The 18,895-nt window shown below is 36.4% G+C and overlaps 2 protein-coding genes across 4 annotated transcripts in view; one reads left to right on the top strand and one right to left on the bottom strand.

Moving 5' to 3' along the window:
- LOC149319341 (cytoplasmic FMR1-interacting protein 1) overlaps positions 1-18,895 on the top strand; it is a 71,892-nt gene that overhangs the window by 39,159 nt on the left and 13,838 nt on the right. For all 3 annotated transcript variants that reach the window (XM_089511507.1, XM_089511508.1, XM_089511509.1), the window contains 7 exons: positions 1,543-1,699; positions 2,653-2,749; positions 3,088-3,164; positions 3,264-3,372; positions 3,958-4,077; positions 5,867-6,066; positions 9,326-9,413. In XM_089511507.1, the coding sequence (XP_089367633.1) occupies positions 1,543-1,699; positions 2,653-2,749; positions 3,088-3,164; positions 3,264-3,372; positions 3,958-4,077; positions 5,867-6,066; positions 9,326-9,413 (848 nt within the window). The remainder of the gene's footprint in view (positions 1-1,542; positions 1,700-2,652; positions 2,750-3,087; positions 3,165-3,263; positions 3,373-3,957; positions 4,078-5,866; positions 6,067-9,325; positions 9,414-18,895) is intronic.
- On the bottom strand, positions 10,267-16,331 carry LOC149319342 (fibronectin type III domain-containing protein 9-like). Its single transcript, XM_089511518.1, has 2 exons — positions 15,832-16,331; positions 10,267-13,830 (listed from the first exon to the last, which is right to left on the bottom strand). Exon 2 carries the CDS (start codon positions 13,705-13,707, stop codon positions 13,039-13,041), a length of 669 nt encoding a protein of 222 aa, XP_089367644.1. The 5' UTR covers positions 13,708-13,830; positions 15,832-16,331; the 3' UTR covers positions 10,267-13,038.

Genomic DNA, 18,895 nt, shown 5'->3' with positions numbered 1-18,895 from the left:
CTGGGAAAATGTTTCCGATTTTGTGTGGCTTACTTGACTTGAAACTGTAGCCTCTCACAATGTAATGGTTTGGCTCTCTTCACTGCTGTTGGATAACAGGAGCCTGAACCACCAGGATCTTTTGTCTGACCCAGTATTATATTTTTTAATACTTTGGAAAGTGAGAAATAAACTGGAATCAATTAGTTATGTACTTTGTATACTTTTTCCAGTTTTTCACATAACCTTTCTTCTTTTTAATTTTGGTCTAAAAAGACATCCTGATATCAATTCTTTTAAAGACTGTTAGCAAAAATGTCTGCTGACTCTGTTTTTAATTCTTCTAAAGGCAGAAACCAAATACTTTGCCTTAGGTGAAACTCTGTTTGGCTGCCATTATTTCTCTTTGCTGTTGATTACAATCGGAAGCATGTTGTTCTTGTGGATGTATCTACTGACATGTGTCTAGTCTAGTCATACCACATTGTGTTGTGTATCCAATTCATGCCATTACTGGAACTTTTTACTTTTTGTGCAAGGAGAGTTCATGTGTTAGCGCTCCTCACACACAGTGCTGTATTAGCCTTAGTGTCCACGTTTTGGTTACCTAGTACAGTGATTCCCAAACAATGTACTGCAAGTCTCCCACTCCCACTACCATCAGTAGTATTGGGCTAATAATGTCATAAGCAGAGTATCTGTGCTCATCTCTGCCAACTGCACTAAAGTATGTCACCAAAGCAAGGGGCCCTGTAGATGCATAACAGATGAACTACTTTAAACCACTCTGTTCTTAACCACGTAAAGGTTTCATGGTAGCCTTCTCCTTATCTAGTCATGTTGTTTGAATTCTCTGGATTACAAGATCCAAAATCTGAAAAGTTGGATCTTTAGGAGCCAGCAGTATAGTCTTGATGATTCAAAGGTTTGGGAACTACTGCTCTAGCCTACTGAAAACACTTTGCTGTGACATGTTGGAACAGACCCTTGGAAACAGTGGTGGCATTTTCTGGGCAATGTATTTGCTATAACTATTCTCCTACCCCTGCTTCTCCATAAAATGTTTATATTCTTATTGAGTGCCCTTATGATCTGTGCCTACCATATGGAGAGAGCTCATCACACCACCTAATCAGATGAACAGAGTAATATGGGTGGTCAGAAAATATTCCTATCTCCTCCCCCATCGCCCCAAGATCTGAAAGTGTGATCTTCACAATAATTGGCAAAAACTAGGAGATCACTTTGGCCTATGTGTGTGTGCCTTCATTCTCCTGGTTGCTGATACTGCTACTTCTGGCAGTGTTTTCAGTAATGACCCCATTTGTGCCTCTGTGTGTATTTTTATTAATAGCACTTTGTATTAATCCCCTAGGCTCTCAATTGAAGCATTGTTTTCTGTTTTCCTGTTCGTGTGCTACTCTTGTAACCCTCTCTCACCTTTGTTTATTTATATAACATTGCACCATTAGAGTAGCAGGTCTGTGTGTATTTGTTGTTGTTTTTTAATTTTTGTTCTTATTTACAAGAAAATTAACTCAGTGCAATTTCTTCTGCAATAAGAAACGCTACAGCAGTGCTGCGACCTGTCCCAACTATGGTTCAGGGAATTTTTCTTGGAATTGACAATGGGCAGAAGAATCCAGTTCCCCATTGAGATGTCTATGCCTTGGATTTTGACTGACCATATCCTAGAGACCAAGGAAGCATCAATGATGGAGTAAGATTTATATGGCTTTTTAGCTTCTTGCTTAGTGCAAGATACAGAAATTTCTAATGAACGAGAGACTAGAAATTTAATTGGGTAGTGTAGGGATGTAGCATGTTGTTTCCTTTGAAAATGAAAGGCAGATAGGCCCAGAGGTTTGCCACTCTTCCTCACAGCCCTCCTTTTCTAGTCTGAGTAGCCTAACCATTGGAGTAAGGAGGCTGCTTCTGCATCCAACCTAATTCTACCAGGGTGCTTTCTGTCAGAAACAGTTTTTATGCTTTAATCTAAACTGACGATGTTTCAGTGTATCCCTCTGCTGTTTAACTGCTGGATAGCTTCATTTCTATCACTCTGTTTCCCTGTTTTTTGTCATTTCCCCATTCCATTTCTCACCATCACACTAGGACCTCCAAAAGAACAGCAAGAATTTCAGTTGCGGATTTTTTTTTTTTTTTTTTAAACATAAACAGAAGAAAACACAAGTGGGTGTCCATAGTAGGACCCTTTCACATATTCTTAAATACAGCCACTCAAAGCTTTGTGCTACTGACTTTTTATGGCTTGTAATGTGTATAATTAGAGCACCTGCTTCAGCTGCTGTACTTTTAATTGGAAGTGGTGCCTCATTTATTATTGGATTTATACACTGCTGTTTATAAGATAAACAATTTACAGATAAAAATAAAAATGCAAAGCACATGCAGTATTAAAGTAATGCTATTAGAACCCTTAAAAACAATGAAGGGAATTCATATTCCTCTACAATACAGCACATTAACAGCTTTGCATGTTTAAAGAAGTAATAATCAGAAAGTTGTACTCTGATAATAGGATTTTTACATTCTGTGTATCAGCCTATGACAAATTAAAACATTAATGTATTGTTAAAATATGTTGAGCTGAAGCAGGAAGATAAGCAAGAATGTTATTCTGAGAACATATGTTCATTTTCTCTTGTTTAGATATGTCCTGTATTCTTTGGATCTCTATAATGACAGTGCTCATTATGCTCTTACAAAATTCAAGAAGCAGTTTCTCTATGATGAAATCGAGGCAGAGGTAAGTTAATTCTATTGTGAAGGTTGTTTTGTAGGTAATGGTTACAGCTTAAGGGAAATGGAGCGGCATGAGAGTACTACTAAAAAAGCATAAGGCTAGAGTCAACAATAATTTGTGTTTAGCAAACAAGCAATTGCAAATCTGATAGCACAGACACTCTTAATGTTCAAACATGAACAAAAATTTATGTGGTCTTGTGCAAACCTAAGGAAGAGATTGTTGAGGTTAGGCTGCCAGGCATGTTTTTGTGGTCCATTTTGGAAGTAGGTTTCTAAAGGGAAATGTGTTCTCTTAAAAAAAATGGTTCAACTTTACAATTAATACTTTGTTGTCTTCAGGTCAACTTGTGCTTTGACCAGTTTGTCTATAAGTTGGCAGATCAGATATTTGGATATTACAAGGTTATGGCAGGAAGGTAAGTAAGCCTATTAACCCATTTTAAAATATTCAGGTTTTGGATTTAAAATATATCATGTATCACTTGTGCTACCTGATGCTCACTCTTTTTTAACAGCCTGCTTCTGGATAAGCGATTAAGATCAGAGTGCAAAAATCAGGGAGCAACAATTCCTTTGTTAACATCCAACCGGTATGAGACCCTGTTAAAACAGAGGCATGTCCAGGTTAGTAAGTGATATCTTATGTCAGGGCTGGGTAACATTTGCTGGGATTCTGGTGTAACAGAGTGTTACATGAAGTGTCATATTGTCTGAACTCATTCAGTGAAAAGAAGGAATTGTAGGCAGCAGTAGTGGTGAGGAGGCAGCTGCTGGCTTCAAGGCACCTCTACTACAAATACCTGCCTTCCAGAGGGTGCTTAGAACATGAGAAGAGTTGGTATGCACAAGTCCCCTGTGCAATGGAACAGGTGATTATCCAAGCCACTCTTCTTATCCTGCCTTGGTGCCAAAGACGTTCCCTCCCTCCTACTCCAGAAGAAACAAGACATCCTCATGCCTCTTTTTCTGTTGCTGTTACCACTGGCTGTTTCTTTCTTTAGAACCAGTGGCAGCTTCTGCTCTCTCTCTCTCTCTCTCACACACACACACACACACACACACACACACACGTTTGTAGAACATTCAGATGAAAAAAATTCTACTGTGCAGGATTGAATCCATTTTTTGAAAGGATGTGGGTCTGGGGAAATGCTTATGTTACACAGAATTTATATATGATACAGCTTTTTAGAATTTCTTTTGTTACAGCTTCTAGGTCGATCAATAGATCTGAACCGCCTGATAACTCAGCGAATTTCAGCAGCCATGTACAAATCACTGGAGCTGGCAATTGGCCGCTTTGAGAGTGAAGATTTGACCTCCATCGTTGTAAGTATTCAGAAGCAGTGTGCAAATTCATGTTGAGCCAACAATTGGTTGAATATCTGGCATCATACATTACCCCAGCAGTTTCTGAATTCACAGAAACTATTTGGTGTGTATGTGAAACATAGTATTCCATTTACTTCTCATGCTCCCACTCCTGCACACTTTCAACTTTTACTTGATCAGAAACATTTGGGATAGTCAGATATGAAAGTTTGTGTGTGTGTGTGTGTGTGTGTGTGTCTAAATCTGATAAAATTAGTAACAAGCAAAATAGGTATGGAAAAAGATTGAGAATAGCAATGGCTTATTTCCTTGATCCCCAAATAGTGCTTTCTTTTTGTGACCTGCCTTCTTTTCTTCCTCCCTCATCCATATTAAATCTGATAATAATGAAATAAATCTTTTCTAAGCTAATTAAATATAATTGAAAGTATTTCATTTGGTAAAAGTGCATTGAAATTAACTTGAGCAATGAATTTTCAAAGGTGAAATAAGAAATATGAATGGAAAATAGTCTACATATTTAATATATTCTTTTAATTTACAAAATATCCAGTGAGCTTCCCCTTAAACCATGCACTCTGACCTCATACTTGATGGATACTGAATTTATATTTATATATGAATGAATTTTAAATGTATGTATATTGACTTTAATATTAGATTGATTATGATAAGCCTAGCCTGTTGAAAATGGCATACATCATAGTCAATAGGACTATGTTAGCATTTATTTCGTTTTGACTGTAACACATTTAGCAGTGTCCTCTTCAACTTCTCAGTACTGCAAACCATATCAGTTTTCAAATCAACTACAACAACAACAAAGTGGGTTGGCCTAAAGGAGGGGAGCAGCACTGTCACATGGATAAAATCTTCACATACTGCAGAAAAAAGCTACCTATTGATCATATGAGGAAGAGGTCTCAAAAGTTGTTGTAAATTAATTACAGGCATATTTCAGTTAACAAAGTAGATGCATTCTTGGGCATTGCCTCTTTAACAGAACATTTGGTACCAGAAGCAGAAATAACATGGAGAGAATAATGATAGGTTCCTACAACACAAAAAGGAGTGCATGTTTCCATTTTTTTATTCAGAACTAAGGGCCCAAACAAACAGGCCAAAATAAAGCTGCTTCAGGTCACTTTGGAGGTATGCTGTTTAAATGACTGGAGCATGGCTTTGGTGCAGCTTTTGGCCTCTTAGGACGCATGCATCATTTAAACAGCATACCTCCAAAGCGACCTGAAGCAGCTTTATTTTGGCCTGTCTGTTCGGGCCCTTAGAATATACACATGTGAAATGAAACACCCATGTCAGGTTAGTCAAACAGAACCATTTTCATTCTTCTAGAGACCACTTGAAAGCTTCTTCCAGAATACATCCAGGGATAATTTTTAAAAGTTTAAGTAACTTATGATTTCCATTTTAGTGGCCAAACTTAGATCTGTATTTCTCTAGCGCTTCTTCATCTCCCCATCATTGATGCTGCTAAAAAGCTTCCAGCTAGACAGAGAACAAGAAGGGAAAGTGGCTGGCTGGCTGTAAAAAGATTTTTTAACAAGGAACTTCTTTGTCAAAGGATTTGATAACTGAGATCTGGCTGTAATTTGTGAAACTTCCTTTACCCTTGTATTAAATAGGTTTATAATAATTTGCTGTTCAGAGTAGTTTGGACTTAGAAATGTATCTCTGCTGATTATATTTTGTGTGTGGAATTCCATTTCCTTTCACAAGATCTTGCCTTCTTCACATTATCTTTTTCTTATCTCTTTTCTATCTCCAGGAGTTAGATGGGTTGGTAGAAATAAACAAAATGACACACAAGCTCCTGAGCAGATACATGACCCTGGACAGCTTTGATGCCATGTTCAGAGAAGCCAACCATAACGTATCAGCTCCCTATGGAAGAATCACACTTCATGTATTTTGGGAGCTCAATTATGATTTCCTTCCGAATTACTGCTACAATGGGTCCACAAACAGGTTAGTGTGAGAGCTTTTAATATCTTTGTTTGAAACTGTGTTTACTTTTCCTGAATCTTCTGTCTACAGTACATACATCCACTTTGAGTACCAAATGTTCCTAGTTGGGTAACTTTTCAAAAAGCTTAGAAGTTTGCTAAAAAGCAACAATTAATTTAACTATGGAAAAATTTGATTTTCCTTCTTTAAACAAAGCGTATGTATGTATGTTTGGCTTCTGCCCTCAGTTGCTAAAGGTGAAACTGAACTGCATGTTTTACACACACACACACACACACACACACACACACACACACTATAAATACAACAAAACACACAGAAAACCCCGTGATAGGTTTGCCTAAGGATTTCCATAAATTGCAACACAATAGACCTAACTCTCACCTGAGGAAGGTATAAGATAGGTGTTATGTTGTCAGGACATCCCAACTTCCCTCAAAATCCAGGGTGCCATTTACATACTGTCTTTCCCCACTTTGTCCAGAAATGTACAGTAGAATCCTTTGTATCACTACAGTCGGCCCTTCTTATACACGGATTTTTTATACACGGATTTAAGCATACACGGTTTGAAAATGTTCCAAAAAAGTATAAATTTACCTTGATGTTCCATTTTTTATTAGGGACACCATTTTGCTATGTCATTATATTTAATGGGACTTGAGCATACACGGATTTTGTTATACACGGGGGATCTTGGAACCAAACCCCAGCGTATAACAAGGATCCACTGTATTACACAAACATTTTCAGATTTTTGGAAGTCACTTATTACAAATAATAGCTGTGTGATATTGATGCTTTGTTTCTAATGACTAAGACATAACAATGTTACATTATAATTGTAAAATAACAAAATTTGTTTAGTTCCTTTTGTGATGTAACTGCACCTTGTTTTTAGTGATGTTTAAAGGTACAAGGGATGTGACTTCACTACTTAGATATGTTTTCTACCGCAGATGGTTAATATGAAGGTGGTTTGTAGCATTCTGAAAGTTCTTTATGTAACTAAAAATAAAAAGATTACTTTAAAAATTATTTATATAGCAGCAATGAACTACCTTTGTGAAGGCTTTGGAGCAGTAACTGCTTTTTAAAGAAACTTTGCAACTTCTGTCTATTCTACATTCTGTAAAAATGCATGTTTATTTATATTATAATTTGTTTTAATTTGTTTTATTTATATACCGCTGTTCCAAAGATCATAGCGGTGAACAGCAAGTAAGCTATTATTATTATTACATTCTGTAAAAATTCATGTTTATTTATTTTATGCCTTTTAAACCATGTTTTCATCTTATAGTCAGGTTTGGACTTGTTGAAAGTGAAGTGAATACTTTAGTATCTTTGTGGTGTGTTTATAAATTACTTTCCCCCCCTTACAAAAAGCAGTGGTAACAGGGTTTTGATTTGTGTAATCTACTTTGTTTTGACTGCTTAGTGCTGCGCTGATGAAAATGGATAAATTGCTAGGAAAGTCATCATCCCGAGATTAAAAAGTAACACGACCTGATTATGTTGAAGCTTGCCAAAGCCTACAATTTAGCAGCACAGTGTACCAAAGTAGATTTAGCAAAATAATTATGTTTATCATCAGAGACCAAGGGAAGGGAATATATTAAATTTAAGGTAGACCTGCATAATTAACTTATATATTTTAACTCTAGCTTTTCTCTTGAATTAAATAAATTATTGAAATTAAATTAAAACAGAGTGGCAGCAGGTTCTATGCAGGATTGTCTGGTCTAAAATGTCTCATTAAGAGTATCATTTGTTATGAAACCATTGAAGAGCAAATTACATGATGATGTGGCACTATGGGTTATTTCAGTATGAACAGAAATGTGTGTTCTGACATAAAGTAAAGTTATAGGGGGGAAAAGGTACAGAAAAAATCTGGATAGAAATAACTCTGCTTAATAATAAGCTGAATATGACATTTGCCTGTACATGCAGTGCCTCTGTAGTGGAAGCATATGTACCTCGAAACTTCTTAGACTTTAAACCATAATTACCATCTTCAAAAAAAGTTAGGATATTAAACTTTGATTTCAAATGACCTAGTTCAGAAGAAATTGAAAACATTGGTTCGTTATAAGCTTCTTGGTTTGTTTAATGTTCTTGAAAAAGACGGAGAGAAAGGCTACAGGAATGTGATAATGCCCATGTATAACTTCATAAGATGAGATATAAAAAGACAATAATTTCACACAAAGATCTTCAGATCCCATGCTTTTTACTAGACATGCTGACAGTACAAGAGTGGTAAATTTTAGCCACTCTTTGTATTTAATTTGAAACATTCAAATTAACATTCAAACATTTGTTTGCAAAATAAAAATGCATGTGTATATTACAGAGGTCCTCGTGACTTCATTCGCTGCACGTGTCTACTTGGGTTAGTATTTAACAATCAGCCATTGAACATTTAATTCATTTTCCCTTAGTCAGCCCATGTTGCTCAGATCTATCAAAGGAGATACATTTCATGCTGGGAACTACAGTCATCAGCAGTCCTGCAGCTACAGTTGTATCTCCTGTCAGCTGCCCTATTCAAGGTGGTATCCCAGCAATCCAGTCTCTGTAGTATGGCTTCACTTTGGTCTGTTAGTAGTTTCAAGTTTAGATACAGAAAATAACAAGTTGGGGTTCTAGGGGAATCAATCTACATTCTGTCAGTCTCAGAGATACCAATCTACCCACCCCTTTTTACCTCTGTGCTGTTTAGGTGCTAAAGTTAGTGATTTGATCAAAGGAAAATATTATTGTCTTTTACTACTGATTGCTTGCAATTGGGGTGGGTCTCTGGTTTCTACTTTCATATGGGGGTTGGGGGTTGTTGTTTTTATCCTTGGGATTTTTGCTACAGAGTAGGTCAGGTTAGTGTGAGGCCCATGGGCCATCCTTTGACCATTCTGTTCTAGAATATCCTCCCTTAATTCCCAGTTTTGAAAAAAAAAAAGAAACAAACAACCAGTCCTCCTGCTTCTAAAACAGCTGGGGGTGGGGGACAACTAGTGAAATTGTACTCCAAGTAGAGGGTGCAAAGGACCTTCTTCTGTTATGTAGCCCATTGGCCATCCTGAAGTAAACAATGAAGTAAACAATCACCTCTTCATATTTATCAGAATTTGAACTGCACATTCTACAATACATTGAAAGCTTAGTGTATAAAATGTCATTTAGAGTCACTCGATGATAAATTATACAATAGTAGTACAAATATAAATTGTTGTGTTGTCTTGTTTGATTTGTATAGGTTTGTTCGGACTGTATTACCCTTTTCCCAGGAATTCCAGAGGGATAAACAGCCCAATGCACAACCTCAGTATCTGCATGGATCAAAGGTTAATATTTTCCATTTTTCAAAACTGAAAAAGAGATATTCCCAAAATTGTACTTCATAGTCATGAGTTCTTAAAACTCTCAACTGTTTTCTTAATATTCACACCATAAGCATATTAGTACTATATGAGCAGAACTGTGAGTGAGTGAGTGAGAGAGAGTGTGTGTGTATAGCTGTATAGAGAGGGGAGGGGGAAGCCAAAAAATTACAAGAATTGACTTAGGTTCAAAACACACTGCAGAAATAATCCAATTTGAGACCTCTAACTGCCCTGGCTCAGTGCTAGGGAATTCTGGGAATTGTAGTTTTGTGAGACATTTAACTTTTTCTGTCAGAGAGCTCTGGTACCGCAGTAAACAACAAATCCCAGGATTACCTAGTACTGAGCCAGGACAGTTAAAGTGGTCTCAAACTGTTTCTATTTCTGCAGTGTGTTTTGGACCATACAGATATTTTGTCCAGCTTTTAGCAAACCGTGGTTGATTCATTTGAATGGACTTTGGGCTTGTATGTTTCCTTTGTTCTTACCCTCTCTTCCTGTGATCGCTGGAATAGCGGTATAGAAATAAAATTTTATTATTATTATTATTATTATTATTATTATTATTAGTTCACACCAATTACACTTAGCCCTATTTGGGTCTACTACTACTCTAATGTGGAATCATATGATGGGCAGCTGGGATTAAGATGCTAGTTCTGCTTTGTCTGTTACTCTCTCTATCACCATTCCTATTGTAGAGAGATCTTGTAGCACCTTTGAGACTAACTGAAAGAAAGAAGTTGGCAGCATGTGTTTTCATAGACTTTAGTCTACGTCCTCAGAAAGCATCTGAAAGCTTCTGAGGAAGTAGACTTAAGTCTACGAAAGCTCATGCTACCAACTTCTTCTTTTCATTTAGTCTCAAAGGTGCTAAGATCTCTCTCCACATTGATTCTTCAGACTAACACGGCTATATCTTTGAATTCTACCATTCCTATTGCCACCTACAAGCTAAAGAGCAATTGCAGGGGCTGTCCCACTGATGTAGGGTGCATATGTGATTTCGAGTCTGAGCTTGGGAAATTTCATCTTCCAACATGTGGAGGTGGATGGAGGCAGAACTAATGAATTCATCCTCCAGCTCCCCTCCCACAATTCTAATGTGTGTGTGGGGGGGGGGGGGGGGAGGATAGAATGCTTAAATAGGAATGATGAAATAGGGCCAATTATTTGTAGAAACCATGCCTTGCATTCAGAACTGGACATCATGGTTTAAAACAGTGGTTTGTAAACCTTTACATTTAAATGCAAACGTCTAGGCCCCTTTCCCCCACTTGACATAGTATATGAATAAAAATACTTTGTTTAATGTGGGTATTTTAATCTGTACATTCATGTATATTCATGTTTTAAAATTTTATAAGGAAATAATATTGTTCAAATTAGAACAGTTTTATTTAAGTAAATTCAACACATGTGCAAATTTTATGTGTAAAATTTACACAAAAAAAGTTGGGGGGAGAAGGAGGCAGGATCAAGGGCTCCAAGTTTTGTGCCTCCCTTGAGCAACTCTTGCGCCCCCCTGGAGGTCCTGCCCCACCATTTGAGAACCACTACTTTAAAATGTAAAAATAAATAACATTGGACAGAAGGATATCATGGTAATAAACAATTACTCAGAACTAGAAGCTTAAATTAATATTCAGCATGTTTCATTTTTAAAAATCTTCATTCATATTTTATGTAAAGTAATATGTGTAAGACATAATAATAATAATAATAATAATAATAATAATAATAATACTCAGAACTGACTTAAGAAAATAGGTACAGGTTTAAGTATCCCTTACACAAAATACTCCAAAATCCAAAATTGTCCACATGGGTGGCTAGGATAGAGACATCTTTGTTTTTTTATGGTTCAGTGTACTCAAGCAGTCTGTGTTTCATATATAAAATTGTTAAAAAAATATTGTATATAAAATTACTTTCAGGATATGTGTATAAGGTGTATATGAAACATAAATGAATATCATGTTTAGAATTGAGTTCCATTGCCAAGATATCTCACTATGTATATGCAGGGCGGCCAGAGCTGTTTTCCAGGACATGTCCTGCATTTTAACCTTCTCTCCAGAAAGAATTTCAAAATGTCCTCCATTTTAAGCCTGACTAAGAAGCATGAATTTATATTAGTGTTTTTAGCTTTTATTTGATAATTTGCTACATTTTTCTTGAATGTCCTACATTTTGTTGTGCCTTGTCCTCCTTTGTGGTTAGGACATCTGCCACCCTGTGTATATGCAAATATTTCAAAATATGAAAAAAAATCCAAAACACTTCTGGTTCCACACAATTTGCATAAGGAACACTCAACACCAAACAATAAACACACAGTAATATTCCTCATAACTGGGAAATACAGTATTATCTGCTCTAGTTTTGGTGTGGGGATGAGTAACATGAATTTCTGCCGGCCTAAAAGAATTCTCTCGTTGCAGCCATTGAAGTTAAACCCATTTAAAATGTTTAATGAATGAGTGATTAGCATTTGTTTGGCACAGAGCTACCTTGTTTGGCACCTGAATTAAGTTTTGTTTATGTGTTGTCTTATATGTACAACCTGTTCCATAATCCATTATGTAAATCCAAGTTATACTTCATAAAAACTGGAATGCATCACAGATAGCATGCATAACACTGCATAAATTAAAAAGGGTACATTTACTTGCTTTGAGATTCAGGCAGTATATTATCATGGCAGTCTAGAAGACAATGAGATAACTGAGTTTCAAATGAAACAGCTAAAAACTGTAACAGTGATCATGTTTTGCAGCTGTACAATTTTCCTTATGGTTGCATAAAGGTCTGTTAACTTGAAATATACAAACTATTTCACAGTTATCAATAAAAGACATATAAAACAGCAAAAAAGTATATAACGTCAAAAATGTAGCTAACATCTTTTCAGACAAAATGTGTAACTTTTACAAATAGTACCACACTATAGCATCAAGAGGAAGAAATTCTGATCGACAGACTTCATGTCAGGAGATGTGGAAAGCAGGATAATATCCTCTTACTGTCCCCTGCTATTCAGATCCCATTTAGCCTTCTTATCAATTGATATGTGTACAAATTAGAGCTAACTGAACATCAGCCATTTCAAATCCATTTCCAGTTTTTTTCCCTTTCAGTATGCTTGTATCCTTACAAATTACAAATGCTGGCTAAGATCTAAAGAAACATAAAAATGGTTTCACAGTCTTAAGGGAGCTTTGAAACCATAGTTTGCTACGCAGTGGCTACCTCTTCCTTTTATTTATGGCAAACCACTTTTCAGACCAGGATGAGAACAATTTTTGATGGGGTAGTCAAAGAAAAAAGAAACACCCAAAGTTCTGTTAAGTCTTCTAAGATTTTAGAGTAGCTCCTTGAAACCCAGCTGTTGGTTCTTCTCTTCCTGTCCCTTGCTTTGAAAAAAATCACCTTTCTTTCCCTTACGCATTGTTTTACCTCTGATGGAATGCAGATATGATGGTTTAGTTTTCTGTGCTAGAAGAAGTTGTGATTTAGCAATACATTAGGATATAATAATGTTGTTTTGCTCAACAAGCCATGAACTTGTCCCAATTAGAAACATCTATCTTATGTCAGATTGGCATAGAGAGATAGGCACAAAATCTTGACTTTTGGAGCTCAGCATGATGGGTTTCTTAGATGTTAAAGGATTTGCAATAATGGTAGCCATTTGGACACTCTCGGTGCTTTGAATCTCAACATCTTGAGCAGATTGGGCTTGTTTGTTGAAATCTTCTGAACTGTACAATTCATTTTTTGACCATGTCTGTCCTTTATCTTCTCCACTAATACTTTGTCTCTCCGAACTTTCTCTTCTTTTGCGCCACCATATATGCAAGCAACTGTATATAAGGATGCCAATAATGATCAAAAGCAAAACTGTGCTGGTTAGCCATATGCCCACTGCCAGATCTTTCTTTTTGTTGCTTTTGGATGCTGGATCTTGCTCTGGGGTGTTAAAAATCCTGCATTGGTCACTGGAGGGGTTTGCTGACTGGCATGTTACACACAGAATGTAAGTTGTTAATGGGATCAAATTTTCAATGACAAATGAAGAACGACTAGCTGGCACTCGCTCTTCTTTTTGAAAATGTTTTCTGGTGTACCCTGATAGCATTTTGTCCCAGTTTGGGTTGTACATGATGCTGTAGAAGCTATCAGCACAGCCAGCCATTTTCGGCCAGATAACTAGAGCTGTGCTTCCAGTTATATTTTGTACAGTTATTCCCATTGCAGTATTGATTTTTGTCTGAGAATTTCACTTCAGAGCAAACAGTAGTAGGTGGTTCTTAAGTCTCAGCAGCTGATTTCCCCCCTAGAAGCAGGTCTTGAGTGGATAATAAATGCTGGTACTCTGGAATTTGAAAGGGTTGGGAGTGAGGGAAGGAAATTATTTGGAAGGCATTATTTGTATTTCTAACAGCAGCAATATAGAATCACTTTAATTTATATTTAAAAGAATTCCAATGTCACAAATATTCATTGTTCAGCATCTACATATTAAGCTTATTTACTACTCTTCCTTTAAAAACCAGTCAAAAGCTCAGAAGAATTTACACAAATCTCCCAAAGTCCTTCTCTCCTGACACTGACAGAGAATTAATAGTCTTAAAGCTACCACACTGGATGTTTCTAGCTTATTTATATTGTTCATTTGGCTCATAAGGAATGCATAACTGACGCTTTATCTGAACTGCCTTTTCTCGTTGATAAGAAAACATGTTCCTTTAAACGTGCTGTTATTTCAAATGAAATTTAAATATGTAAATATTACTTATATTTTGTTGGGTATCTAACCAAAGTGCTCCTTGCTCTTGCTTATTTTCTCTTTCTGTCCTCTGCCCTTACAATCCAAGGCAGTGAGAAAGTAATGGCACAAAAGGTAACTCGAGAGAGAAGGATAGAACACCTGTAGGATGCAGTTTGCTTAATGGAAGAGATTGTGTTTAACTGCATCAGTTTTGAGCAACTCTTGCAAAATAAACAAGCTTGCCTTGCCACATTTACTAATAGCAAAAATTGAATCCCACAATGGTCTCTATACTTTTAACATAAGGTGATGGTGCTGAACTTTCTAAAATATTACTGTGTGAGTCATACTCTTTTAATGTCATGACTAATTTAAATCCTATTGATTCAGTGAATCTATTCTAGTTCTGATTAAGTTTGGATCAGACCCACTAACTACTTCTCTTTGATTTTAAGGGAATTAAATTACAGGTATAAAAAAATTAACATTCAGGTATTTTATTTCTAAATAAATAGATTTGTTGTGACAGGAAACAGAAACCTCTTGGTGATGTTTCTTTTCTCCATTCATGCGCACAGCTGAATATGCCCATGTATCTTTGAGAAAGAATTATACTACTTTGATTCTATATGAGAGATTTTACATCTTAGGCATTCTGAATTTGGTGCCAGTTCCCTGCTGCCAAGTAAATCAGTCAAGCCATTAATGCATGACTAATAATTTGCAAATAACAGTATTTCAGTAGTATACTTCAAAGTAGTTATGTGTGGCATCATGTTAAATTAATTGTAGTCTTAAGATACTGTTGTTTTTCTTGAAACAGATTGAGAAAAGAAACAGTTATAGTACCATTTATTCACAGAGTCTGACCCACTTGCTTGACCCAATTGCTTGAATACAGGTCCTAGATTGCCATATTAATAAATTTGCTAAGAAGTTTTGAAAGCACTATTGAATTATTGTTACTGTTACATAAATAGTACATTTATTGTTATTGAGGGATATATGGGGATATCTTGAACCATAAGAAAATCTAATTTCAGAAACACATAGAATGACACAGTAAATACTACTACTACTACTAATAATAAAACATTTAAGGATTGTTTTTTCAAAACTCCTTTGCATTTTGTGAATGTATTTAGATCTTCAGAATAATACATTTTTTGTACAAAGCTGAAATACAAAGAAAGCTGAAAAAATTAAGGCAATTTTCTTCTATTTTTGTGAACCCAGAGTAATAAATAGCAAACACACTGAGAATTCACCACTGGGTTAAACACATTTGATGAGCAGTTATATTACAGAGGAGAGGTATACTATGTACATTAATGATTTTATATGGAGCTCATACATTTTTACTTTAATTGTTCCTTTGTTATTTCTTAATACTGTTTTCTAGATAAGCATAAACATATGTGCTGGTTTTGATGTTTTGCAGGTTTTTGCTTGTTTGCATCCCCTTTAAACCAAACACTCTTTCACTCTCCCATTTTTACTTGTGTGTGTGTGTGTGTGTGTGTGGCGGCTTATTAGACTGAAATGGTGAGGATAAAGTTTTAAAATTATAGGTTTTAAAATCAAGTTTTAAAAGTTCTTACTCACCATAGGTTTCTCAGTGTGAAAATCTTGTAGTTTCCATTAGTTAGTTGGATGGAAGAAATGGCTTGCTCCTTTTTTTGAGCATTGTCGTTGTTTGCCAGTTTTTCTCCAGTAGGTTATTTGGACCAAATGTTCATTATTTGACCTGTAGTTCTCTTACAGTTGCTAATGATGGTGGCTCTTTTGTTGTCTTCTGTCAAAACCCATACACAGCAGCATACTGCCTTAAGTAATCTGTTGTTTAGGTTTTCTGGGAACAAGGGAATGCCAGCTTTCACTTTCTGCTGCTTGCTTTCTGATAGAAAATGCACTGCTGGGGTGCTCTAGTTAGATTCTGCTTTTCTGTGCCTGGGTTTGCTTAGCTGCTGAGTGAATAATGCTCTCTTCAGTAGTGACATCATTACTGAACTCCCTGGGTTGGGGAGGAGGGAATGTTAGAAAGAACATTCGGGCTTTATTACATTCAGTTATCCTCTATCAAGCAACTGCTAGAGGTTGTTGCTGTTAATTCCTCTGTACTGATGTTTACCTTTTTTATTTTTATTTTTTGCTGGAAACTTCTGTTTCTGTAATGTTAGGCTAATATGTACACTTCAGTAGTTTTAATCTGATAGAGGACCAATCTTTACTGCCATATTCTAAATTGTTTTGTAATACTCTGCACTGAGCATCATATCACTATGATTTTCACCAAAATGGTTAAAGGTCTGGAAACCATGCCCTATGAGGAGAGATTTAGGGGGCTGGGTATGTTTAGCTTGGAGAAGAGAAGCCTAAAATGTGATATGATAGCCCTGTTTAAAAATTTGAAGGGATAGCACATTGAGGATGGAGCAAGCTTGTTTTCTTCTGCTCCAGAGAATAGGATATGGAACAATGGATGCAAGCTACAAGAAAAGAGAGTCCACCTAAACTTTAGGAGGAAGGGCTGTTCAACAGTGGAACACACTCCCTTGGAGAGTGGTGGAGTCTCCTTCTTTGGAGGTCTTTAAACAGAGGCTGGATGGCCATCAGTCGGGGGCACTTTGATTGAGAGTTGTTGCATAGCAGGGGAGTTGGACTGAATGGACCTCTTCGGCCAACATTGTGCAGTGGTTAGAGCACTGGACTAGATGCAGAAGGACTAAATTGAGATCTCTATACATCCATGATGCTAACCATCTGATCTGTAATTTAATTTAATGCATTTACTATAATTACAATCGCCCCCCCCCCCCCCATATCCATGGATTCTGGATCCATGGATTCAATAATCCATGACTTGAAAAAACATGTTTAATTTATATATAAATTCAAAGAAACATAGTTTGATTTTACCATTTTATACAAGGAAAACCATTTTACTATGCCACTGTGTATAATAGAATTTGAGCATCCATGGAATTTGGTATCCCTGGGTAGTCTTGGAACCAAACCAAGGGCCCATGTAATGAAATCACTATAATGAACAAAATAATTGGAGACTTTTTACAACATGTGAAAGTATCTCATCTTATTAGCTGTGTACTCACTCCATATTACTTTTCTGAATATTTTCCAAGCTGTCTGGAAGACTTCAGTCTTTCATGCAAATTACTACAAACACCACTTAAAAGAAAGATATTGCTGAATGATTTTTTTCATCCTTCCACAGGTTGATTAATAGAAATAAAGCAAGGGAAATTGATATAACCTATTCAAGTACATATCCAAATGCTACTAGTCCCTAGCTTCTAAACTAAATGAAGGAGCAGATACCATTGCCTTTTTGTGGATGGATATCCCTCTTTGTTTGTGTGCCATGTGCTGATTTGAGTGAGCATTTATTTACAACTTGATATTTCAATCAACCATTATCTAGTAATAAAATTTTTAAAATTTTATCCAAAACGCTTTTGTACATAGAATCTGATAATCCACCAGACATCTGTTGTGATTCTTTTTTCTTTCTGGAAGCTATCTGAATTGTCCCTTTAAAAAAAAACAGTACTGTGTAGCACAAAAAAAATATGGGTTATAGGTTCAATTTCAAAGGACGTTAGCTATTTTAATTTGTTTTATAAATATTTCTGGCTGGCTAGCAGTTTTCTGCAAAATCTCTACAACATCAGGCTTCCCAGACAGCAAGGCCACTGGCATAGTGTAACTTGCTTATGAGTATAGTGTGTTTAATTTTCATTTATCTAGGTTTAAGATTTAGAAGAAGGTGGAGTTGACCACCCTTGTTTCTGACAGTAAATTGAATATGTTTGTTTTTTAATTACAAAAAATAGCTGATGATAATATACCAATAAGGTTGTCAATGGTCAGCTAAAGGTCCTTGATGAAAACTTCTTTATGAACAGCATAACTTACAGAACAGTAGATAGCACATAAAGACTAGAATTATGTTGGTGCACTATGGTTGTGTAACCCCATCAGTCTAGGCAGTGACAGCAAGAAGAAAAAGGGTATGGGTACAGCAGCCATGAAAAGCAAGGCAGTTGGGAAGTGAGGCTTCTCAAATTCTGTCTGCATTGCCTCAGCACAGCTGCACAAAGATAGAAAAGTGCAAATTCCTGATTAGAGCACTAGCAGCCTTTTTGTCAGTCTTCCTGCAGTCTTCTCCCAAACTGCAGATATATACCTCACTTTCATATCTAATATCTTTCAGTCTGAAATAAAGTTCTGCAGTAGTTATGGACTGGATCCCACATTTCTAAAACCTTACCTTAACATCAGCACAAGATAGTAAATAGGCTTGTGCCCTTATTTGGTGGATTTTGAAAACCAAAGGACACAGTTTAAGTCAATCACTGCCTTTTTGTTTTCTTGGCCTTTGATTTCCAAAATTTTCTTTTTAATTTTGTATTTCATGTTTAAATATGACTTTAAAATAATTTGGGGGCAAAAGAATCCATGTCCATCCAAGAGAGGTGAGGATGGTTGGGAGGCCCTCTTCCACTGGCAGGAGAAGGGAGGGACATTTGTCCTCTTGGAGACACAAATTACATTTGCAAAATGGTCTGCAGGTACAAATTTACTGTTGGCAGTGTTTTCCTCTTCCAGCAGGCAGCCTTCTGGCAGAGTGATGAATAGGCTGTTGTGC

The sequence above is a fragment of the Sceloporus occidentalis genome, unplaced genomic scaffold (assembly GCF_023333645.1).
Source record: "Sceloporus occidentalis isolate IW3139 unplaced genomic scaffold, rSceOcc1.0.p SCAF_2, whole genome shotgun sequence".
NCBI lineage: Eukaryota > Metazoa > Chordata > Lepidosauria > Squamata > Phrynosomatidae > Sceloporus > Sceloporus occidentalis.
The sequence above is the reverse complement of the archived record's forward strand: the minus strand, read 5'-3'. Positions and strand labels throughout refer to the sequence as shown.